General features: G+C 50.0%; 1 protein-coding gene across 5 annotated transcripts in view; it reads right to left on the bottom strand.

Moving 5' to 3' along the window:
- Positions 1-24,816, bottom strand: part of LRRK1 (leucine rich repeat kinase 1) — a 123,259-nt gene that overhangs the window by 41,233 nt on the left and 57,210 nt on the right. For 4 of the 5 annotated variants that reach the window (XM_045070739.1, XM_045070741.1, XM_045070740.1 and 1 more), the window contains 6 exons: positions 9,962-10,188; positions 8,821-8,948; positions 8,568-8,731; positions 7,558-7,695; positions 5,514-5,626; positions 4,126-4,202 (listed from right to left, as the gene is read on the bottom strand). In XM_045070739.1, the coding sequence (XP_044926674.1) occupies positions 4,126-4,202; positions 5,514-5,626; positions 7,558-7,695; positions 8,568-8,731; positions 8,821-8,948; positions 9,962-10,188 (847 nt within the window). Of the gene's footprint in view, positions 1-4,125; positions 4,203-5,513; positions 5,627-7,557; positions 7,696-8,567; positions 8,732-8,820; positions 8,949-9,961; positions 10,217-24,816 lie in introns of all 5 variants that reach the window. The other variant, XM_045070743.1, reaches the window with a different exon arrangement.

Here is a 24,816-nt window from a genome sequence, read left to right as displayed (position 1 = left end):
CCTGGGGATAAAAATATATGTTTATCAAAAATAAAAAATTAAAAAAAAAAAAAAAAGCCAATCCATTAGCAAATGGGCTTGGTTTTTATGCTCCCTAAGCATAAATAAAACAGTGGGCTTGGTTTTTATGCTTCCTAAGATGCCACTCTCCGAAAAGCCAGCCAACTCTCTAGTGTTTAAGTGACTTCTTGAATGGGGTTAGTTATGGGATTCCCATTGAGATGGTGTCATATAGGTGTTCCTTCCTCGGGCAACAGAGCGTGGGAGCCGAGAGTGACTGGGGCCGGGAGCTTGGACTCACACACTGGGGGATCAGAGGCTTAGGTTTCAGCAAAATCTCCAAATCTCTTATCCTCCCTGGTAAGGAGGGGCAGGACTCCATGCCCGCAAGGGTGCCTTTCAGCTCCAGCTCCCAGAACTCAAGATAAAAGACGGCCCCAAAGCCCTCTCCCCCAGCCCTCTGCCAGCCCAGCAAGATAGAGAAGCCGGGATTCTTTTGTTGGGCTGGAGCCACTTTTCCTGCCCTTGATCACAACTTCCTCCCTTCGCTCTGGCAATTCTCCACACGTGTCACCCGCGGTATCAATGCTAATGGGGTAACTTGGCATCTGAGAATGTTCCAGAAGAGGCGATAACAGAATCCCGAAATCGGCGCCCGGAAAACCAGCCCAGCGGGCCCCCGTGGGAAGTGGAGGCGGTCAGAGAAGTGCCTCCTGGAGTGTAACGAAGGTGCCACAGACTTTTAAAGATGGCTTTGAACGTAAGAAAAATGTTCAAAAGGACATTTTCTCCCCAATGATAAAGAACGATTCACTTTAGCCTGCCCCGACGCACACTGAAGGAACATACGTTCACAGGAAGGAAGAAAGGCTCACTTTCTTCCCCGAGAACACACTCAGAACACCTGGCCTCTGTGTTTTCTGATTTTCAGGTCGACACTCAGAACACCTGGCCTCCGTGTTTTCTGATTTTCAGGTCGTCCCTCGGTGTTTACGAAGCCTCCGTAAGTAGCGGGCGGATGGAATAAGGAATTACTACTGCAGGGGCAGCACCTGTCACAGAGCCGCTGGCCCCGAGCGGCGATGGGCCTGGGAGAGCACAGCTCGAAGTATTTATGAACTGTAATCGTTCCTAAGTTATTTATGACTCTGCTGGTCTGAGTTTTACCGTAAAAACGGCTGTGCAAATTATTTTTGGACGAGGCCACCGCGCAAGTAGGGCTACTTCATTGTACACAAATCTCCTTGGAATTTTTACTATTCATCTGCAGACAAGTTAGCTTTTACAGGTCATTCCTTTCCCGAGGATCAGCGGCCCCCCTGGAGGATAAGCCCCCCGGGGGAAGAATTTGCAATGGGTCCCCTTCTTTTCATGCTGGGGTAGGCCTCTACTTTTGAGACGAAATGGACAAACTCAAGAGGCCTTTGTCAAAGGCCAAAGCCAACACCTACCTCTGCCAGGGAGACTTCCACGGGGTGCGGCCTCCTCACCTGGCTTCCCAGACGGGCTCCAGCTGGCCACCGGCAAAGCCGTTTTCCAGAACATTAGTACACGCTCCTGTCGTGTTTCTTCGTGGTGTGCCTTTGGCCTTGCACTCTGGCGGCTTCGCAAGGAAGCGTCTGGTCCCACTGAGTGCTGGGCCCTACCTCCTCTTGCCCTTCTGCATTTCCATCTTGGAGACACCTCTCTGACCCACTCGAGTTCACGAGGCTCAACAGACAGTAACAGAAGCCTGACCGAGATCCATTCCCCAGCTACACTTTCCACGGGCAATATACCCTTTCGGCGTCAATGAGAAGAAAGTGTGTATCCTTCCTTCCAGTCAAATCCCTATGTTTGGACTCAGTTTCCAAAGTCCTAAGGCCCCGCATTTTAAAAAGGACGAGTTATGGGGGCGCCTGGGTGGCTCAGTGGGTTAAAGCCTCTGCCTTTGGCTCAGGTCATGATCTCAGGGTCCTGGGATCGGACCCCACATCGGGCTCTCTGCTTGCCAGGGAGCCTGCTTCCCTATCTCTCTCTCTCTGCCTGCCTCTGCCTATTTGTGATATCTGTCAAATAAATAAATAAAAATCTTAAAAAAAAAAAAGAATGAGTTATGAAATTCCTCATGCTATGTCCCCATGAGTGTGGTTTGGGGCCTTCTCATCCGTTTCTGGGCCATCTGGATTTCCTTTCCTGCAAACTGTTTATACCCATTGCCCTCCCCTATTTTTTTTTTTTCCAATTGTGTTGTCCTTTTAAAAAAATTAATTTGTAAGCAGTCTTTGTGTATCAGGGACTTAAGCCAATTTGTGTCGCAACGATTTGCATTGAAAATATTCCTTCTCAGTCTGTCTGCATCATGCCTCGGTTTATGATGCCTTTTACTGAACAAGACTTTTCAATTTTTACAAAGCCCAAGGTTTTGGTCTTTTTCTAGTGACTTCTGGATTCCCCACCTAGGTTTTAAAGGACTTCTCCATCCACAAATTTTACCTATATTATCTTAAATGTTTATAGTTTTCTTTTTCTTCTTTGTTTAAATCTGAAATCTACATTTTTGAAATGCACATTTTTGCAGTAGAGGTAAAGTAGGGAATCCAGCGTGGTCACTTTCCCCTTCCCACTGGACAGGCAAGTACACCACAGTATTTATTAAGACAATTAAGCGTGTTTCCTCCCCACTAAACTGATATGCCCTCTTTGTCATATACTAAATTCCTATTATGTACTTAGGTCTGTTCCCTGTTATTTTTAAATCACACGTGAAAAACCGTACACACTCATTCATGAATGATGCGTATGGATACCGTATGTATAAACACACATATCAGGTCATTAAGAAGTGTAACAGGTGGACAGACTATTTAGGTCCACCTCCTGCAAATGTGTCCTGGCCTCTGGCATTTCTCATCCCCGTCTTACGCCACCTGTACTAAAAGAGCGCTTTGCCAACAGACATGGAGCCAAAGAAGAAAGTTATGTGACATTGAGGATGACCTAAATATTGGCTCCTGTTCTCCGGGACAGCGTCTTGAGGGATATTTCTGTGAGCATAACTGGCTTTACAAGTCTTCGCTTTTGGGTTAAAAAAAAGGGCTAGCTGAGGAGCTCGAGGGACAGGTCCACACCTTCCCCCATACCTCCCAGAAGACAATGAACGAGAAGAAGTAGCTTTCCTGGAATACTGTTGGCTGATCTGGCCTGGTTGTGAGACCAGTCAGAACACTCTAGCAACAGTCCTGTTTCTGATGAGTTTGGGGGACGAGGCCAAGTCCCTTCAGACACTCAGGCTGGCCAGGACTGTGGGGCTGTGTTCCCACGAGGCCTTCACCAGCTGCTATAGTGTGGCCGCGAGGACTTCATGGTACTGCTCTCCCTAACCGTGGGCCTGGAGTCACACAGTGCTGGGGTCCCACAGTGCTGGGGTCCCACAGTGCTGGGATGACACCTGGTTCTGTCACTGAGCAGCCACATGACCTGGGCAAGTGAGTCAGCCCTTGTGCTGCAGACTGGACTGTGCCCCCCCCTCCCAAAGACCTAGTCTACCCAACGTGATGATGATTGGAGTTGGAGCCTTTGGGGGGTAATTAGGTTTAGATGAGGTCATGAAGGGAGGGTCCCCATGAGGGCACTAGTGCCTTTAGAAGAGATACCAGAGAGCTTGCTCTTCTGTCTGTCTCCCTCTGAGAACAAAGCAAGAAGACCCTCACGAGGAGCCTGATTGCAGACTTCCAGCCTCCAGAACTGTGAGAGCATACATTTTCAGCATCTCAGCCGCCCAGTCTGTGCTTCTCTGTTACGGGAGCCTGAACTGGCTGCAACCCCATGGCCTCCACTTCTTCATCTGCAAAATGGGGGAACCCCAAGCCACACCCCATGCCATGAGCCTTACAGAAGGGCACTAACAGGTGTACCATCTCTCGGCGGTGCTCACTCACAACAGAGCTATCCACACATATAGCGACCAGTCTCATCGGACTGCAAGCAGGAAAGAAGGTTTCAGGGTACATGCAGGCCAAACGGGTCTGATGAGGCCCAGGGCGCGCCCAGGTTTCCCGGGAAAACCCCGTGCAAGGGCGACCCCCGGTGGTGGAGCAGGGAACTGCCCGCCCGGCTGTCTCCTCTGCCCCTATGGACACACACCTGTCTCGGTCCCAGAACGCTGGCGCCCTCTGGTGGTGAAAAAGGAAATACGCTTTGTTTTCAGTCCGTCTTCATTTCTGCAGGGGCAAAAAAAAAAAAAAAAAAAATCAGATTTTGAGGAGACCGTGACAATTTTTGCTGTGACTATATAATGCCGAGCCATGCGGATATAAGGGAGAACATTCTATCAGGAAGATGTCTGGGTCCCTGCAGCTACTACGCAAGCACAGACCTTGCCTACTAACCGCACTGATTATGCTCTGAAGTCTTTGGGGAAAAAAATGTCCAGAGGAGGTGATCTAATGCTGGCATGGCCAATGGTGATTTCCGTTCTTGAGTTTTCCATTACAGGCAGGTGGGAGCATTTCTGTGCCTGCCAGGAAGGCCCATTCCAGTCGCTATCACCTGGGGGTGGGGGTGGGGGTGAGGGTGGGGGTGAAGGTGGGCGTGGGGGTGGGGGCTCCCTTTTGGGGGTCAAGCCCTGCTAAGAAGTGGGCTTCAGCAAGTGAAATTGGGAGGCTGGTCTCCAGGACCCCAAAGGCAAGCTGTGCTCATTCCCAGATTTTCATCTTTTATTAGACGGCTCTGGGACTCACTTTTATTCAATGGAGGTGCATTTTTTGGCTAAAACTTTAGAACAGAATGACAGATTAGGCTGATGTGAGAAGATCTTCCAGGAGCCCTTAAAAATTAGAAATGGAAGGATGCTGTCACAGGTGAATTGTGACTCCCCTTCCAATTTATGTTTTGAAGTCTTTTTTTTTTTTTTTTAAGATTTTATTTATTTACTTGTCACAGAGAGAGAGAGCACACAAGCGGAGGGGCAGGAGAGGGAGAAGCAGAGTCCCCGCTGAGCAAGGAGCCAGATGTGGGGCTCGATCCCAAGATCCTAGGATCGTGACCTGAGCCCAAGGCGGACACTTAACCGACTGAGCCACCCAGGTGCCCCTATGTTTTGAAGTCCTGACCCCCAGGACCTCCAAATGTGACTGTAATTGGAGGCAGGTCTTTAAAGAAGTAAACAAGTTAAAATGAGGCCATGTGAGTGGGCTCTAAACCAGTCTGACTAGTGTTCTTCTAAGATGAGATTTGGACACAGGCATGCACAGCAGGAAGACCACAGGAGACACGGGGAAAAGCCGGTTCTATGTAAGCCCAGGGGAGAGGCCTCAGGGGAAACCAGCCATGTTGTCACCTTAACCTTGGATTTCCCGCCTCCGGGCATGTGGGGGGAATAAACGTCTCCTCTTTAAGTCCCCCCTGCCCCTCCCAGGCCTGCGGTGCTCTGTAACAGCCGCCCTGACAAACCGGCAGAGACACCGGCCCACGGGGCTGCCGGACTGAGGTCACACATGCATTCTGGAACTTGCCAGAGCCTCCATGCTTACTTGCCAAATTGGTTTCTGGAAAGATCCAGGGTTTTGAGTTGCCTGCAGGTCCACTTCTCTTGAGGCGGCAGTGCCACGAGCTGGTTTCCCTGTAACCTCAGGAACATGAGGGCCTGGAGAGAGAGAGAGAGATGCAGAGACACCATCAAACACCACAGGGAGAAGGGTCAGCTCCCTGAGACAATGCAGCAAAATGATGACAACCGATTCGCCTTCGCGAAGATTCTAATAGTGTCGGGCTAAAGAAAGGCTCTTACTCGCAAGATTATACCTAACGCAGCAAACAGGACGTCTGTACATGGTCCGTCCCTCCTGATCAATGGGAGGCAGTTATTCCAGAACGAAAGGAGGACAAGTACGTCTCAGTGTTGGGCCCTCTGAAGAGTGACAATTACGCATGGGCCCGTGGGGGGAGCAGTGGCCAATGCTAAGGGTCCTGGGGGCCGAGGCATCCCACGGGGGAGGGACTGTAGCACACTGTGGGGCGCCCCTGCCTCCTGTAACCTCCTCAGGTGATGCCCTGGGCAGGGGAGGGTGGCCGGGACACCTGGTGCCCCCTGCTGACTCCCTGGCCACGGGCCCTCTGTCGCCCACCAGGAACTGCAGGGAACAAGCTCCGTCCTTGGACTTGTCACATATTTTACCTTAGTGGGCGCACAGGGGGCACCCTGCAACCTTTCTCAACACCTTTCCCAGGGACACGGACTCTCCTGTCCTCAGTGGCCGTGGCTCAGGAGTGCGAATGGGCTCCCCCACCACTTTGTATTCCTTACCCCGTGCCGTCGCCTCTCCCATGTCAAGGGAGGGCCCAGGACTTCCCCACTGTCACAACCGGTTTGTCACAGAATGTCTCATAGGGCCGTGCACGCGCCAAGCCCCAGAACCCTGGGGTCATGCAGGGCCTCCCACGACCCCCATCTGGAGGGGGAGACCCGTGAGCAAACACAAGGTCCCACAGGGCCAAGTGGTAAGGTCCTGGGCAACCTTCTTTCCCTCAGGATCTCCTGCTTCTGGCCTCAGTGGAAACCAGAAAACCCAGTGAGCACACGGCTGGAGTGAAATGAGGAAACCGACCCAGAGCAGGGGACTCAACTCATGGCCAGGGGGGCCTCTGTGGGTAGCAGTGACCTACGCCCTCACCTACCAGGGTCCCGCTTGATGTGTGCACGCCTCGGGGCCTGAGACTCGATGGCCCTGCTCCCTGAGAACACACAGATGAAAGGTACCTTCCTGGCCCTTTAGGGGTCCCTGAACACGAGGGGAAGCTGTGCTTCTCCTGGCACGAGAATCTGTGGGGGCCCATGAGGTCAGTGTGGCAGGACAGGGGGGCCGAGGTGTGCTCTGCCTCGGGTTGCCCGGGTGCCTTCAGCCCATGCTGGTCAGGCCCTGAGGCGGGGCAGCCCTCGGTGCCAAGAGATGAACACGAGCTACGCTCGCCTTCTGGGGCTCCTGTCCAAGTGGGGAAAACAGAGATGGATCAGCAAAGCACCTAAGACAGGAAAGCAGCCCCGGGTGGTTGGGTCGGGAAGACATGGGGGTCTGGAAAAAGGCACTTTCTTGGGTTCCCAGCCAAGGAAGGTTCTGAGCCCCAGGAATTCCAGTTCTGCCACCTCTGGGGAGGGAGGTGGGCAAGAAGACCCTGCCCCACGGTGCTCCCTCAGCTTTGGACATCGGTAGGCCTTGGGGGAGTGGGGGAGGGGTGGGCACCCGGGGGTCCCGAAAGAGGCCAGAGAAGGCCAGACAGGGCTGTGGGGCTATGCTCATGCTTTTCAACATTGAAGAGTCCTGGAGGATGAAAACCTGTGCTCTCCCTTCCCCCTCACAGAGCTGTTTTCATGCTGCTCACTTCTTCTCAATCTATGCTCATAAACATGCACAATTTTGAGAGTTCAACCTTTTTTCTTTCTTTCTTTCTTTCTTTCTTTCTTTTTTTTTTTTTTTTTGTTTCAGAAGCTCAGGAGAAGCCAACAGATTGTACAGCGACGTGGACTATTTCCTCACAAAAGCCAACAATGAGAAAGAGAGGGCCATGAGGCTTACTTACGTCAAGCTGGAAAAGCCCCAGGGGAACTTCCTTGAGAGCATTTTCTGAGAAATCCACATCCCGCAGGTGGTTTTTCCAGAAGACAGCCATCTTGTCCGGTAGAGATTCCAGGGCGTTTCTGGATGCTTTACAACATTTCTAGGAGTTTGACGAGAAACAGAAGGAGATATTAATTTGCTTTTGAAGTGCAGTGAAAGACCTTTTCCAAAACTGATGTGAAAAATCAGAACTCGACAGCTAAGGCTCTGTTATAAATACAACACGGTTATGAGGCTACAAACTGTCATGTCCCGTGTTCCTGTCCTTGCTCCAAGGAAGGGGCGGGAACGGTTTCCTGAGGGAGACCAAGGTGGCTCCTGCCCCATCCCTTCATTCCAGAACATCTGGCCCATTGTCCTTGGAAATAAACGGCATCATTCAGGATCAAGATCTAGGGACAAGCGGGTTTCCCGCACACATCTGTGGAAGCCAGAAAGCGCATGCGAGCGATGGCGAGTTTCTTGGTTTGAAACCAATAGCAATAACACATAAATATTCTTTAGGCCGGCTCATCTGTTTTAACAAGCAAACTTCCCCAGAAACAAAAACACCATTTAATTGTCAGGGAGGTGGAGGCGAATTATTTCTTCTTCTCTTCTTTGTTTTTATTTCACAGCTCATGGAAAGGAACCACACCCCCACCCCGCTTTGGGGCAGAACTCCTCCTATGTCAGATGGGCAGGCTGTAACGGTGGAAAGTTCTATGGGGGGTTATGGCAGGAATCTCGAGCCGGGAGCTGGGCCTGGGGTGGGGGGAGTAGAGGAGGCAGGGCTGGCTTACAGGTGAGTCACCTAAGACACTCAGGGGCTCGATGCCCAGTGACACCTCTGAGTGGTAACAAGGGAACAGCAGTGCTGCTACCCAACCTGGTCACCAAGAGGAGGAAGTGAGACAGAGCCCTGACCAGAGCTCCGGTGCACATGAGATGCTGGCTTGACTGGCCTTTCCTGATTTCTGGTACAATACTCACCAAAGGGCAGGCCCAGGCGTCTGGGAACACCTTCAGGTTATTTCTGGAGACGTTGAGAAAACTGAGGGACTTGAAGCAGTGGAGGAAAAGTGCAGGGAGTTCTGTCAACTTATTGTCAGAAATATCGAGTTCCTGCAGCTTCCGCAAACCGATCCAGTTAGTGGCTGGGGAAAAAGAAAATAATGACGTGGTAAGAAGACGCGGTCAAGAACTCAACGACGACTGAGGTCAGGGCGCCGATGATACAACGTACCACCTTCTTCTTCAAACAGTTTCTCTAAGTAGTTTTTGGAAGCTGTCAGTTTCTGGAGTTTGGAGAGGTGCAGGAATCCCGGTGGGAGGTGTGGCAATTTGTTGCTGGAAATGTCTATCTCGAGGAGCCTGTGGTTGGGGAGGGAGGCAGTCAGGGCATCAGAAGAAAGAGGAAAGGCATCCCTGCGACATGTTTCTCTGTATTTCCCCTCGTGCAGTGCTGAAGAGCGTGCACTGAAAATGTCTTTTCATCCCATTAACTGTTACCACGTCCCGCAGAGATGAAGAAAATCACACGTGTCTTTGGTGGGCCCTGGTCTCACTGACCAGAAGGGATATGAACCTTTCTCAGGAGAGGAGAGCAAAGTCAGATGGTGCCCTCGAAGCTGCTGGAAGGCCACAGGTCTGTGTTTCAAGCCACCTGGACCCCCCCCCCCCACTGGCTTGCCCTGGCTGAGGACCCCCACTCAGAAGGGGGGGAAATGTTTGTGTGGCTTCCCTGTGGCTTGCTTCCTGACCCTGTGCCCTGTGCAGCATTCTCTCTTAGCTCACTCTAAGTGAAGCCTTAGCTTTTGAACTTGGCTCAAACCCTTACAGAGTGAAGGTAAGGCCCTTCCCCTTCTCATGGAGCTCTAAGGGCCACGCTCAGGCTTCCTCCCAAGGCCTCCTGAGAAAGGAAACTAGGAGCTGCCCATGCCATCCACCCACTGCCAGAGTGCTTTTGGGGAAACTCTTTCTGGGAGGCCCTTCCCACTGTCCCTGGGAGGTCAAATAAAAACGGGCTCCCGTGGGCCTCACTGTGTCCCCCAGGCAGGCAACGTCCAGCCTCCTTGGATTTCCGTCTGCAGGACCAAGAGGGGACATCTCAGGTGAGCAGCGGGCACGGCCACCATGCACAGTATAAGGTTGGGCTGAGACAAACCACTCCCCCCCAGACGTCTCTGCATTCCCCTTGAAAGGAGGGGGGGCCGTATTCCTTGGAACTGTGTAAGGGCAGCAGAATTCCCCTCCTTTTACAGAGAACCGGATTTCCAACCACAAACTCTGATCCAGGAGTACATAGCAGGAGGACTGGGGGGTCGTGCTGGGTTCGGAGGTCCCCGTGCGCACCCCGAGGGGCCTGCGAGGGGGCGGGTGCCCACCTGGAGCAGATGATTTCATCTGATGACTGCACGGCAGGCAGCTCCCCCAGGTGGTTCTTGGAGAGGTTCAGCTTCCGGAGGTTGATGAGTCCCCAGGGGATGATGGAGGGGAGGGAAGCCAGGCAGTTGGCAGAAAGATCCAGCTCCGTGATCTGGCAGGAGATGTCTATGAGCCAGTCGAGATCTACCCAGGGCAGCTTGAGGTGGGCCCACTTCACACAGAGAGCCTGGGTTTGGAGAAAGGGGAAAAGCCCCCTCGGGCAGGAAGCCCAGGGGCCAGTGTCGCCTTAGAATAGAGCAATTATTTATTCAATTGTGAGTTTGTCTGTTTCTGTTCATCTCAGCTGGAGTCCCAGGGTGTCAGGACCTTGGCCACCTTGTGGCTGGCACTGGGGGGGGGGTGGTACCTATTTCCATCTGCATCTGCATCTCACAAGTGACCTCTGCAAAACTTTGCTCCCCAACTCTCCAACCTCTAGGGGGAACCCATTTCGGGGGGAGGTCCATGAATGTTCCCTCTTCCAGGGCCGGAATCCGCGGGAATGACACCTGTTTTGTACAGAGCGACCCATGCTTGGAGGGGGTCTCCCCCAGACTGGAGAAGAAGACAGAAGACCCAACCTGGGTCTCCCGACCCCTCTGAGAGGGGATGCCACTTGCAATATGGCGGACCCCACACTGGGAGCTTGTAGATGGGCTGCTTCCAGACTGAGAAGAACCAAATACACAGACAATGGCCAGGCCGTATATAAAAAAACAGAACTTTGACACGCCACGTGTGGCAACCTGCCTGGGAAACTAACCCCCTTCTCTACAATAATGAGCCCAGGAAGCCAGCCCACTCTGAGCCAGGCTTGTAGGGAACCACACCACCATGGCTAGCCCACCATGGCCAGTAACTTCTGTAACAATCAGCCCCGAAGGGCCAGGACTTGATTAATCACAGGCAGACTCCCCAGTCTTTGTCCCCACGTCCCACTCAAATGAGCCAAAGGAAGCCAAAGTGCTCCCCCAACCAATCACACAGGACAACCTCTCTTCTCGTGAGCTGTCTCCAGCTTCCCCATCAACGGCCCCCCAGGGTGTGGGGGGGGGCACACCAGAGGCTTCCCTTTTCTCCCACCAGAGAGCATCCCCATGGCTCTACCAAAACTGCAGGAGAGGGTAGCTGACGCCCTTGCTACGGCAAACTTGGAATAAATTGCCTTTGCTTTTCTCATTTGGTTGGCCTTCGTTTATTTCCACAAGAGGGAGTCAGAAAGGCCAGTGGTTTGCTGGTTAAATACACATGAGCAGGGTTTTTCTCTTTTTTTCTGGATTCTCAAACGATTGGTCTCAATTCGGTTTCTGGGGGGCAGGAAATCAGCTTTTTGGCTTGTTTCTCCAAAGCAACTGTAAGTCCATATGAAACAAACAAACAAAAAAAAATCAGTGCTTGGCCAACGGGAAAATGTAACAACCAAGCCAGGGGCCTGCGTGGGGCGTTGGGGGGGTGGTGGGGAAAGGAATTAAGTTTGGGTTCAGAACAGGCAGCAGCAGACACGCTTCCTTATGTGGCCACTAGATGGCGATGTGTGCCTGGTCTTTATCTCTTTAGCAACGCAGCCCGGATTGGAATGCGTGGGTCTGGGGGTCTGGGACACCCTCTCCAAACTCAGGTCTTGGACCCAGGAGGTGAAGGACTCTGTCTTGTCTCTCCATTCACCTGGATGGACACGGACAGGTGAGGCTCTGTTGGATTTGGGGTCAAGAGAATGACGTTTTAGCCTCAGCTGATTTTTTTTTAAAAAAGACAAGGTCACTCTACTGCTGCTTCCCTTGTCATTACGGCTTTCCCCACACTTTTTTATTTTGAAAAATTTCAGAACCGTGGAAGAGCTGAACTTTGTGAATACACATGAAATGCCCTTCATTTAGATTCCACTGTTAACCTGACACCACATTTGCTTTCTCTCTTTTCCCTCCACACACACTTTACTTTTTTTTTTTTTTAAGATTTATTTTGGAGAGGGGAAGGGGCAGAGGGAAAGAGTCCCAAGCAGAGTCCACGCTGAGCACGGAGCCCACACGGGGCTCGATCCCGTGACCTATGAAATCATGACCTGAGCCGAAACCAAGGCTCAGATGCTTAACTAGCTGTACCCCCTGGTGGGCCCCCTACTCTTCCTTTTTTGCTGCGTTTTCAAGTAAATCATAGCTATCGTGGCACTTCACCCCTGAATACTTCAGCACGTGTCTCTACAGAACAAAAATATTTTCCTACTTGACCGCCATATACTGATCATTTTCAAGAAACGAAATCAATACAATATTATCAAATCTACCATCCATGTCCACATAGTCCCGGTTATCCCAAAGGGTCTTCTATGACTATTTTGTGTCCTGATTCAGGATCCCATCCAGAAGCACACATTGCATGTCCCTCTACTTTAACGTAGAAGAGTCCTCATGGCTTCTTAAAGATTTTATTTATTTATTTGACAGGGAGAGAGATCACAAGTAGGCAGAGAGCAGGCAGAGAAAGAGGAGGAAGCAGGCTCCCCGCTGAGCAGAGAGCCCGATGTGGGGCTCCATCTCAGGACCCTGAGATCATGACCTGAGCCAAAGGCAGAGGCTTAACCCACTGAGCCACCCAGGCGCCCTGAGTCCTTGTGGCTTCTTATGTCTTTTTTCAACACTGGCAATGCAGTTTTTCAAGTCATTCCAGCAGTCTCATAGACTCCCAGAATCTGAATTTAGTTAGTTGTTTCCCCTCTTGTTCAGATTCAAGGGAAGCATTTTTGGCAAGCATCTCAGACAACCCTGAGTCCTCTCAACAGAACATCACCATAGGTCACCTGCTGTCAGCTTGTTTTGCTACTGATGATGCCAAGTCCGCTCCCTTGTTAAAGGTAGTGTCCGTCAGACACCCCCCCCCCCGCCTTTGTAAAGGTACATTTTACTCTGTGATTTGTAAGGACAGGTAGAGTGATATTCTGAGTGATATTCTGTCTTGTGTTCCTACATTATTTCACCCAGTGGTTTCAGTGGCCATTGTTGAGCCTAGCCTGGCTCAGTCAGTACGCTGATGGTTACAAAGCAGTGATTTTCCTAAAACTACCATTCCTTCTGCATTTGTTACCTGGCATTCTTCTGTACACAATGGGGTCTCCCTGCTCCTTTTAAGTATCACTTTGGAGTCATGGATTCTTTCTTTATTCTAAGTGTTACAATTATTATTATTATCATTATGTCTTTTGCCGCTCTGGTCACCCCCAGTTTGGCCAGTGGGAGTCCCATCAAGGGGGCTCCTTTGACATATTCCTACCTGTTTGGGATATTTACTTACTTCCTAGAAAAATCTGACACCCCCGTTTCTTTCCAAGCCCCAGCCCCAGAATCTGCCCTGATTCCCTTGAGCAGAAAATGGTATTTAGAAACTAGAATCTGGGTGCTAGGTGTGCCCACTGCTGCTGGGGTGTCGCTGCTTCTCAGCCCATGGATCCGACACAGCTCTGCATTCCACAGGAGTGAATCCTGACGCCTGCAGTTCAAATCCAGCCACATGGGCTTCTTCCTAATCTTTCTATAATTCGTAATTGCATCATCCTTGGTCTGGTTATTGTTGGTTTTCATTTGTTAAAGAAGTGGTTGGGGCCAGATGATGTCTAGGTCACTTCAGGACCCAGGATTCTCCCTGGCTTGTGTGCTGAGGAGGTCAGTGTGCTCCTGAGGGAGCCTTGGGATCAGCATGACGGCCGACCCAGGGGCGGGCTGAGAGGAAGGTGCCCAGTCAAGGAAGGTCCTCCGAGGGCCTGGTGGTCTCCTCTTCCTGGGTTCTTGGAGACACACACTGGTCCCGGGCCCAGGACCAGAGAGCAGATCACAGTCTGACTCTCCACTCACCCTGTGTGGCCATTTCTGATCATTCAGCACTAAGGGGATCTGTCTTGGACTGACCCGGCAGCCAAAAGGAAGCTGAAAAGGAGGCTGGTTTTGATTTTGATTTTTAAGACACATCTTAGATGTCTACGGAAAGTCTTATAAATCAAATGACAGGACCATCAAAAAATCCTAACAAACTGGAAATGAGCCGGATTGCAGTCTCCCTCTTGCATTTCTGTCATGTTCTGGGAGTCTGGAGCTGCAGCCTATAATCCCATCAAGAGCAGGCACTTGACCTCAGGAGCCCCAAGCCTGGAGTCTGCCTGTCTAGTTCTGCGTGGGTCCTTGGGCAAGTTGTAGCAGACGTGGACACCTTCTCGGGCTCTGTCTGGCTCATCTCCCCTTATAGGAGCCCACCTGCTGATTTTGCTCCACGCTAACTCAGACCTGGGGCTCATCCCCTGTGCCCCAGCAGGCAGTCCAGAGCCCAGCCCGTGGGCACCTGCTGCACAGAGCCTTGACCGACAGTCTCAGGTGGTCAGCAGTGTGCCCTGCGTGCTGCAGACACTAAATAAATGCTTGTGCACTGGCCCAGAATCCAACCACTGAGAACCTAGATCCGTCCATTCACACCTCCAACCCAATCGATCGCCCGAAAATGTCACCACCCTTCAGCCCTTCCCCCCCTCCCCCACCTAGTCTGCCTGCAGCAGGGCCTTCCCTGGGGAGCCCCCACACCGCCAGTCTCCCCAGCCACTTTCCAGCTGTCTGCCTCACTGTCTCCTCCCTGCCCTCTGCTTGCCCTCTGCGTCCCCGCTGGCAGAGGGCTTACGGAGTTAATTCATTGTAGGTAGAAGCGACTGGGGGATGGGTGTGCTCCCAAGAGCAGAGGAGTCAAGGCCAAGGAGAAAATGTCAATGAAACCCAGAAACTGCCTGTTCATGAACGAACCACGGGGCTCAGAATGCGGACCCGATGCTGAGATTCTCAGGTAGGCTGTGGGGACCCAGGGAGTGTGGCCTCACCGTCAGTAACTGACTGGCCCATCTGCCGGGGGGCGGGGGGCTGGCTGGGGAGCTGCCGACCCTCCCCCCGGGAATGTGTGTGGTTTGGCAATGCTTGGACACTGTGGGAAGCACAAGGCTGGTAGGCCTGGAGCTAAGAGAGCTATTCCTGAAAACCAGCCTCGTTTGGCAGGGGGGTGTCATGAGGTCTGGAGGGTCCGAGCTTCTGCAGACCTGCTGGTCTCTGCTTTCACACCCAGGTCTGTCCCCGCATTGGCTCTGGACCCTGCTCTGGGGTGTCTCCCCTGGAATTCACAGCCCTTCTGCCTCCTGTCTAAAGCCTGCCAATCCTGCAAGCTTGGGTGCCCGGACTGCCTCCTCGTCTCCCACGAGGGTCTGTGTCATGGCGATGCCATCTTGCTTCATTTGGAGGGCACTGTTCTAGCAGAAAAAAATCATCGAGAAGAAGAGAGTGGCTGGGTGCGCCGCCGAATTCGCCAGACACGGGGAAGTGGAGGAAGCAGATGCCGCCAGTTCCTAAAATTGAGAGTTCTTTCTAGGTCTTACTCACCCCCCCCCAACCAGAATTTCTGCAGGGTGGAAATCTGTTAAACTTACGCCCCAGAAGAAGGAGTCAAAAGCAGAAGTCTGAACACAGAACAATACACTTGGAGTCTGGACATTCTTGGGAAAGGATTTCTGTGCTTGGCGGTTGAAAAAAAATGTGTGTGAGATTTCTACCTCGTCTTGGGTTGGTTTGAAAATTTTCATTGACAAAAGTGATTTTCCTGTTGGGGCCCAAACATGACAGGGTGTCTGAGTGTTTACAAAGCGGCAGAAGGGAAGTTAACAGGCATACCGCTCAGCAAATGACAGGACACTTGACGTGGAAACCAAGCAGGGTGAGCCACGAAGCCCTTGTTACTTATTTGTGTTTAGCCCGGGGAAGGATCACAATAAACAAGTTTCTGAGAGAGAATGAGAGAGAGAGAGAGAGAGAAGCCAGCGCTTGTATAATGAAAGCCATGCACGCCGAATTGCAAAATCAAAGACAGCTGGTGTGGAGGACCCCCCTCCTCCTGGCCCCCATTCATCAGTGCTATGGCCCAATCACCCCCACCCCCACTCTGGAGCAAACAGACGGAAACACACTCATGTTTGTCCTCAAGCACGAGCCCTCTGAATGTCAGGCAACAGAGAAGGAAGTACTGCTCTTCCAGAAGGCACAGGGGCTGACCTAGACACATGCTTCCCGAGGCCGAGGTAACGATTAGGACCGAATCAGGGAAGGCCTAGATGTATGGAAGGGCATGGCTCAGCAGAGTGATGCTTGGGGTGCTTCTGTGTACCAAAGACCTCCTTGTCCTGCAATGGGGGCTGCAATCCGGTGGGGGAGGGGACGGCAATTACCGGACTTTACACAAACTTTCTTGAAGCCACCAGACCTCAACCACCACAGTGGAGGAGCCAGTACGCCACAATCATACCACTTATGTTTGCACTTACATCAGTGCAACCCTCATTGGTCAAAGAAAGATGATTGGTAAGCGAAGGGCTAGGGTCTACGATGCTTTCAGCCTGGATTTTGACCTTGACAGTTGAGGGTTGGTAGGGGGCTGTGTGCCTCTGCCACTGGTTAGGTGGGGAATAGCCTCACCAGAGTGGAGAGTCAGTTTCACCTCCTCCCAGTCTCTAAAGAGCCCGCAGAGCGGAACTCAGTCTTCTCTCTGTGTTGCCAATTCATGGTTCCTATCAGTTGGTCTGTGTTTGACCTTGGCCTATGGCTAACTCTGTAAGAACCTTCCCCTCCTTGAGGCTGTAAATCCCTTGAGGGGACCAACTCAAGCTCCAGGGCATGACACAAAGAGGCAACTTACAGAATCAGTCCATTCCATCAAGACACACATGTTCAAAGAGGATGGGGGAGATAGAATCTTCTAAAAGAAAAGGGGCGCCTGGGTGGCTCAGTGGGTTAAAGCCTCTGCCTTTGACTCAGGTCATGATCCCAGAGTCCTGGGATCGAGCCCCACATCAGGCTCTTTGCTCAGCAGGGAGCCTGCTTCCTCCTTCTCTCTCTATCTGCCTGCCTCTCTGCCTACTTGTAATCTCTGTCAAGTAAATAAATAAATCTTAAAAATAAATAAATAAGTAAGTAAATAAATAAATAAAATGTATTTGTGAATCCTTGGCAACATAAAACCCAAGCCTTCCTTTTGGTGGTTAAACAAAAATTCCTGGGATGATGGCAGAGGATGCCTTCTCCTCGTTGGGCCAGCCAGAGAACCAAGAGGCCACCTTCTGACGTGGGAAGCAGCAGTCAGAGCGCCCAGATGGCTGGAGACATGGCAGAACCCACAGATCTAATTGAAACAGAATGAACTTGGCAAAGAGCTTGAAGAACAAGTCAAAAGAAACCCTGCAAATGAAGACGTCTGCCAATGTTCTCTGGGAACCCCGACTGTCCGAGGAGGCCAGAGAGGACAGGGATTTGGCTAGACAAAGGATCAGCACATTGGAGACAGTGCTCTGTCCCAGCCTCCTTGTGCAGGTCAGGGCTACAATGGACAAGACCCTACCCATGGCGCCTGCTGCTGTGTCCACCTCCTTGCCCCCTGGGGGGAATCCCTTGGTGTGACACTTCCAAACACCCTGCTGCTCAAGTCCTTGTGCTCAGGCAGGGAAAGGCTCTCAAGAAGAGATGGGACATTCAGCATGTAAGGACAAGCAAGAGATCAGACATCTACTCGTGCATCGGAGGGGACTGTGACCGGGGGACCCAGGCCATGGGCAATGGAGCGGTGGCCACAAGGATGGTGTTGTGGGCTGAAATGTGTTTCCCATAAAAGATATGTTGAAGCCCTAACCCCCAATACCTCTGAATGTGGTCCTCATTGGACAGAGGGTCTTTGGAGACATAAAGTTAAAATGAGGTCATGAAGATAGGTCCCCAAGTAATATGACTGGTGTCCTTATGAAGAGGGGAAGTTTGGTCACAAAGGCAGGTAAGTGCAGAGACAGGATGATGTGAAGATGTGCAATGACAAGACAGCATGTGGCTGGAGTGATGGGTCTACGACCCAAGAATGCCAAGGACAGCCAGCCACCACCGGAAGCTAGGGAGAGACAAGGAAGGACCCTTCCCTGGAGCTCAGAGGGAAGAGAAGCTTGCTGCTACTGCCACTTTGATGCCAGACCTCTAGCCTCTAAAACTTGAAACAGTAAATCTCTGTTATTTTAAGCTAACTGATTTTTACTTTGTTACTAGAGCACTGATACAGACGGTAACAAGTCAAATAAAGATGGGAGAAGTCAAGACCTGAGAACCCAGAACATTCCATGGACAGAGGCCCACGCATTGAAGAAAGGAAACGAAAGAAACAGATTCTTAAAGGCCAAAAGGATGCCTGTTGAGACAAGTAGTTTAGAAATACAGTGAACAGGTAAGGAAAAGAACAGTAAGATTGGTTATTAAACAGGCCGGAAAGCCTGTGAAGCCTCCATAGAGTAAAGGAGAGTTTCGAAAATGACCCGAGAATGATTACAGGTAGTAAAGGAAGGGAAAGAGAAGAGAAAAGGGGAGGTCAGCCTTCCTCCCAGATTCAGGAAGAAGATGAATTCAATGATTTAGTTAATGAATGACGAAATGAGAAAAAAAGGGGTAATCAGCGCTGAAAAAGCACGTCTGCTCAAAATACTGTAAATATCAGAATTAGTAGCTGCCACTCTGATTTAAGGTGAACAAACAAAAGGAAATATTACCATAGAAACCAGATCAATGGGAAATAGAAGCACAAAAATAACTTAGAAGCAAAGCTAGGACGGCATTTTAAACCATCAACATGGAACAGTCTATTGCCTCCAAGGGCACACTCAAGGTCAGACTGTAGGGAAACCCTCTGTAGGGAAATTGAGCTGTGATGTTATGATGACACCATCTCGCTGACCCTTCGCAACGCACATGCAGACTTCCGTGGCCACTTTTTCAGCTCACCCTCACAGTAACCCTGTAAGGTCTAGCAGGTAAAGAACCTCAGAGAGAGGCACCTGGGTTAAGCCTCTGCCTTTGGCTCAGGTCATGATCTCAGGGTCCTGGGATTGAGCCCCGAATCCCTGCTGAGCAGGGAGCCTGCTTCCCCTTCTCTCTCTGCCTGTCTCTCTGCCTACTTGTGATCTCTCTCTCTGTCAAATAAATTTTAAAAATCTTAAAAAAAAAAAAAAAAAAGAAAAAGAGAACCTCAAAGAGACAACTTACTCAAAGGTAGCAGAACCAAGATGGTGATTCAGGTGCCTGATGCTCTGATCACTTCCTACCCGACCAACATGTTCCCTTCCCATGGCTGGGGAAAAGCAGACACAGTGTCGAAGGCATTCAGAGAAATAACCAAGGCTCCTTGATAGTAATCAAGATGCTCAAACGGTCATAACCCCAAAATATAACCATGTTAAATCTTTATGTTCCAACCCAGGGCAATATAAGGTAAAAGAAGAACTAAAGCAAATTCAAGAAAAATGCCAGCATACTACAATAGATCAAAGATATAATGAATAGAGAAATTATAGAGTTACGCACTGTCATAAAAATGAGCGATCACCAAGGGGGGGGCAGGAGAATGAATTCTGTGTTCAAATAGATAGGAACTTGCATATTTTTTTTAAAATAAATTCTGAGCATGAAGGAAAAGTAAAGAGGAAAAAGGAGTAAGAAAAAGAGCAGGGAGACACAAACATCCGCTCTATCTTATTTGAGGACAAAGGCAAACTAGAGGCAGAACCAATGAGAGAAGCAGAATTAGAAGGTGGCCAATCTTTTGAACGTGAAAACATGACCTTTTAGTTCATGCTCATGTAGGAGAAGAAAACCAAGTCACAACAGAAGATATTTTTAGAACAACAAAAGTATTACAAGTAATGGAAAAGACAACGCACAACTCTGATCACTGTTACAAACAGAAAAAATGAGACAAAATAAAGCAACCCCGCCCTACTTAGAGTAGCAAGCTGAAAGAAAACAGGAAAGTTAAAACAATTAGACCAAGCACAGAGAAACCAGAGGGAAGTCAAGACAAGGAAGTCAATAAACAAAGCCAACTCAAGGGTCTTTGAAAAAAATAACAGTCAACAACCAATTGACTAAATGAAAAAAAGACTTCCATGTAACTTGAATAATCTAAGAATGAAAATGACAATCTGACGATCAATGTAAAAACAATGTTTAAGTTATGGGAGGGGTTGTCCTTGGCCACAGTTGATAACAAACCAAATAATGATGTTGAAATGCAAGATTTACTTACAAAAATTCTCAAAGTGACATAAAAAGAGACAAATAAGGAAAATAAATAGAGACTCACTCCCCCGAGGCTCCTAATTCAATATAATTCTTTTTTAGTATTGTATCCCAAAGTTTTTCTTGAGTTTTTAATTCTTTTCTCTGAATTTCAGTGGAGCTAATATACAGTGCTATAGTAGTTTCAGATGTGCAAGATAGTGACTCGGGATCTCCACACATCACCCGGTGTTCATCACACAAATGCCCTCCTGAATCACCGTCACCTATTTCCCTCTTCCCACCACCCACCTCCCCCTGGTAACCCATCAGTTTGGTCTCTATAGTTAAGAATATCTAATGCCAAAAAGTGTTTAATAAAATTGATCACCTTTTCTTCACTAAAATTTTTTAAAAATAGATAGGTTTTTTTCCTTAAAAAAAAAAAAAATCACAGGGTGCCTGGGTAGCTCAGTTAGTTAAGGGTCTGCCTTCGGCTCAAGTCATGATCCCGGGGTCCTGGGATCTAGTCCTGCATGGGGCTCCCTGCTCAGCGGGGAGCCTGTTTCTCCCTCTCCCTCTACTGCTCCCCCTGCTTGTGCGCTCTTGCTCTCTCTCTCTCCTTATCTCTCTGTGTCAAATAAATAAATATAGTCTTTTAAAAAAAGCACTATGATTTTTTCCCCATGTAGTATTTCAGTCATTCCTTTTAAAAATAGGAAGCTTACAAGAAATATTCCGTCACTAGTTCCAAGTTAATATTGCCAACGTCTATTTGAGAAGGGGGGGCAGGAAATAAAATGTCTGCAGTTAACTAAACTGCTTAGCTTACTGTTGAAAAAAAAGTCAGTTTCCTCCACTTTTAAATAAAGGCAAAAATTTTACCTCATTGGACTGTATAGGTGATTCAAGTCATTGGCACAGTCCTTTGTCAGCTCCTAAGTTTTACGTAAATGGGAGATTTGCTGCATATATAAAGTTTCAACCATCCATTCATCCATCCATGCTAATCATCCTGTTCCAGCCCTACACTGGGGTGGGGTCGGGGGTTCAAACACAGGGTAAGCAAACCTGGCAAAATCCCCTGCTTTCGAGAAGCTTCCTTTCAAATGGGAGAGTTGACATTAGATGAGAGCGTCACCCAGACAACCTCCAACTTTGTTCATTGCTATAAATAAAATGGACAGGAAGCTCTGGGAGATATAAGGGGGATCCGACCAGGCGTGTGGGTCAAAGAAGGCTTCCTGAGGATGTTGTGTGGGGTTCAGAGTTCAAGGGTGTCCTGGAGCAGTGGTGTGCTGAGTGCTGAGGGCATTGGCAGGGTTGTTCCTGGCTATGTGCCATCCACTCTGAAGGTTCAACAGGGATGGTACAGTTTTTTCCTGCAGCTGGACATTTCTGTTTCCATCCCCTAGTTTTCTCTTCTTTTTTTAAAGATTTTATTTATTTATTTGACAGACAGAGAGAGAGAGAGAGCACAAGCAAGGGGAATGCAGAGGCAGAGGGAGAAGCACGATCCCCACCGAGAAGAGAGCCCGACATGGGGCTCCATCCCAGGACCCTGCGATCATGACCTGAGCTGAAGGCAGACGCTTCACCCACAGAGCCACCCAGGCGCCCCTCCCCTAATTTCTTCTTCTCATGAATAGCAGTGTTTTGACCATGTTGGTGGGAATTGTTTTTTTCCTTCAAATTATGCCCTAGAGGTATCTCTCGGAAAGGAAATACACATTCAGAACAGTTCCCTGGGAGAAAAGGGTTTTATGGCTTTTGTCACATGATGCCAGTGACTTTCCGCACGTATGGAACAGACTGTGCCAGCAAAGGCATCGGTGTGCCCATTTCTCGACCACTGTGCCGAGTGTCTTACTCGGCATTCATGTTTATGTTTGCTCGTTTCACAGGCTTGTGTCAGTACTCTTCAGTTGCCTTAATGTGAATTTCTGTAATTGTCAATGAAGTTGTATCTGTGTTCGTGCCATGATACACTGCTTTGGTCCCCTTCTGGGCAAATTAACTCCTCATTTCTCTTCCTGCCTGGTAGAATTTGTGAGCAATGTGGTGGCAAAGGTCACGGTCCTGGCTTGGTCACTGCTGAGTCTTGGGCATCTAGTGGGTGATCTATAAACATTGGCTGAATGAAATTCAATGATCGACTGACATGTACATTGTATCCGTGATCTATTTGTGTTTTGGTGAGTTCAAAAATCTTCCATTGCTCTCTTATATTTCCTTTTTTTAAAGACTTTATTTACTTATTTGTCAAATTGAGAGAGAGAGCACAAGCAGGGGGAGAGGCAGGCAGGCGGAGGGAGAGGGAGAAGCCGACTCCCCCCCGAGCAAGGAGCCTGATGTGGGGCTCGATCTCAGAACCCCGGGATCATGACCTGAGTTGACCTGAGTTAACTGGCTGAACCACCCGGATGTCCCTATATTTCTTTTTAAAACTATATTTTCCTGCAAGTTTTTTGCTTTAATCTGTAAAGCATTCATCTTATTTCTGACGATGTAACTTTATATCTATTTGTAAATTTGTAAAAAAAAAAATAATAATAATATAATCATCTCCCTTTTACAACTGGGATAAACGCCCTTTTAAAAATATATTCTGAGGACTTTCCAGTGCCTACCCCTTACCTGTTTGAAATTGATCTGTATCATTACCACTGTAATGAGACGCAACTGTCTACACGGATATCCACGGTTGCGCCGACATTGGACCCCGTTCTCATACTTCCCCGACTGTATTTTCTGGTTTGTCATTTAAGGTCAAAGAATAGTTTTACTCTTCCTGCATCTCTGTTTCATCCATGATTTTCCCCATTTGAACTAAGTGCAAGCGTTTTCACCCCCCCCCCCCCCCCCCCGCTGTGTAGTATTGTTTTAAGATTCAGCAGGAAGCCTGTCACGAGCAGCAGGCATGGTTGCTCCTTGGCTCTGCTCCTTGGCTGTGCTGTGTCACCTGTTGCCCGGTTTCAGGCTCTGAGGGAGAATGAACAGCGTGGCCAGGAGCCACGGGGAGGGCACCCAAACGAGGAAGGCACAAGGGGCAGGGAAGAGTCAGTATTTGGAAACCAGAGGAAACAGACGTGTGCGGGACAGGGCACAAGAGAAGCAGAACTGACGGACAGAGGCCAGAACAGTCCTTTTACAACTTTCGAGGAGCTGATGAAAGGCTGGATCTTCCTCTCCCACCAGTGAGGGGTGAAAGGGCCAGGGGGTGAAAGGGCAGTGGGTCGGTACCTCGCGCTGCCCGTCACCCACGGGGCACTGCTGCTCCTCCAGAGGCTGACTTCTGGGGACGCGGGTTCCGACTCCACTACGCTACGGCTGTGAGGCGAGAAGGACTAAGAAGGTGGGGATGTGTGTGCGTCCAAGTGTTCTGGAAAGCATACAGCTCTGGAATAAAGACTCTTTGCGCCAACCAGTAGACCTAACCCAAAACAAAGGTGCTCCCCAGAGGACTTGGGGTCCACTGGGAAAGGCTGTTTGCCTATACGGTGCCTCAGGGGCTCTCGGGAGCACACAGCCCCCACTCAGCCTACTCTGCATGAAGGTCCTCCTTTTCCCCCAACAGCAGCCGTGAGGCCGTATTTGCTGCTTCCTATCCTGTCTGGCATTCTGCGAACACAAGTCCTCAGACCCAGCAGGTCACATGGGTGGAGAAAGGCTGCTTCGGCTGTGAAAACATGCAGGTAGGATGTTTCCTACTGAGCACAGACACAGGCATCTGAATGGTGGGGCCACCGGGAATTTTTAAGGTACAGCAGCCCAGAGCTGGTCCAAGAAGCCATGATGATGGTCCTAATGGTACTGTTCCTCTCTAGGTGAGCCATGAGATTTAAGACATTAGGGACTTTTAAGAGGATATTAGTAATTTCTCCATTGGGTTGTTTCCCAAAATTCAGTCCAGCTCTGTCTCCTTGCAACGGCTCAGAACAGCCCCAGAAAGCCCTCTCACTGCTGCATGGGGACAAACACCACGGTTATTCCAGGACCTGCTGGGCTGGCCTTTCCTGGCACTTTGGAGATTTCTTGCTCCTTTCTGGGCACGCCAACCTCAAAATGTTGCTGTTTCTCATGGAAACAAAGCAGACGGCGACCGGGCTCTTGCCACGAGCACAGCCGTCTCGCTCCATGTTCAGGCAAGAGTGTGGCAGCTTTCAAGAGGGACACCGGCCAACCCTAGCCCAGAGACAGCTCTGGCCAGGTCCGACTTGGCTTTGGGTTTGCTCTCCTGAAAGTATGTCCAGACCACATGGTGTGAGCTCTTGGGCCTGGCTTACCGGACGCCCACAAAACCGAAATGGCCTATTCCTGCCAATGGGACACCAACGTGGGGTTCTCTGCAGTCCCCTCCCCCCGCTTGTGGCAGCCTGGGAACGAGGGAACGCCTGGCCCAGAGGCATGCAGGAAGGCTCTGAACCTTCCCTGGCGGTGGCTTCCACCAAAGCAGCAATTACATAAAACAAAGCAAAATAAAACCCTCCTAGCTGGTGGAGAGGCACAGCATAAACACACCAAAGACAACATGACTAATGCAACAAAGTCACTGTCACAAATGCCAGTAGGCCAAGGGAGCTCTCAGGCCGTGTACTCAGGGCAGCAAAGCGCTCTTTGCATGGCCGCCTGTGTCTACTCTTTGGAACCAAAAATGCCAGGTCAGAACCACTGCACGCCTGGGAAGGTTAAGAGGGCTCACCTGTGGTTCCTGAGTCATTGTT

This window comes from Mustela putorius, unplaced genomic scaffold, assembly GCF_011764305.1.
Source record: "Mustela putorius furo isolate JIRA1106 unplaced genomic scaffold, ASM1176430v1.1 tig00003972_pilon_pilon_pilon, whole genome shotgun sequence".
Lineage (NCBI taxonomy): Eukaryota > Metazoa > Chordata > Mammalia > Carnivora > Mustelidae > Mustela > Mustela putorius.
Note: the sequence above shows the minus strand (reverse complement) of the source record. Positions and strands in the feature narration are given on the sequence as shown.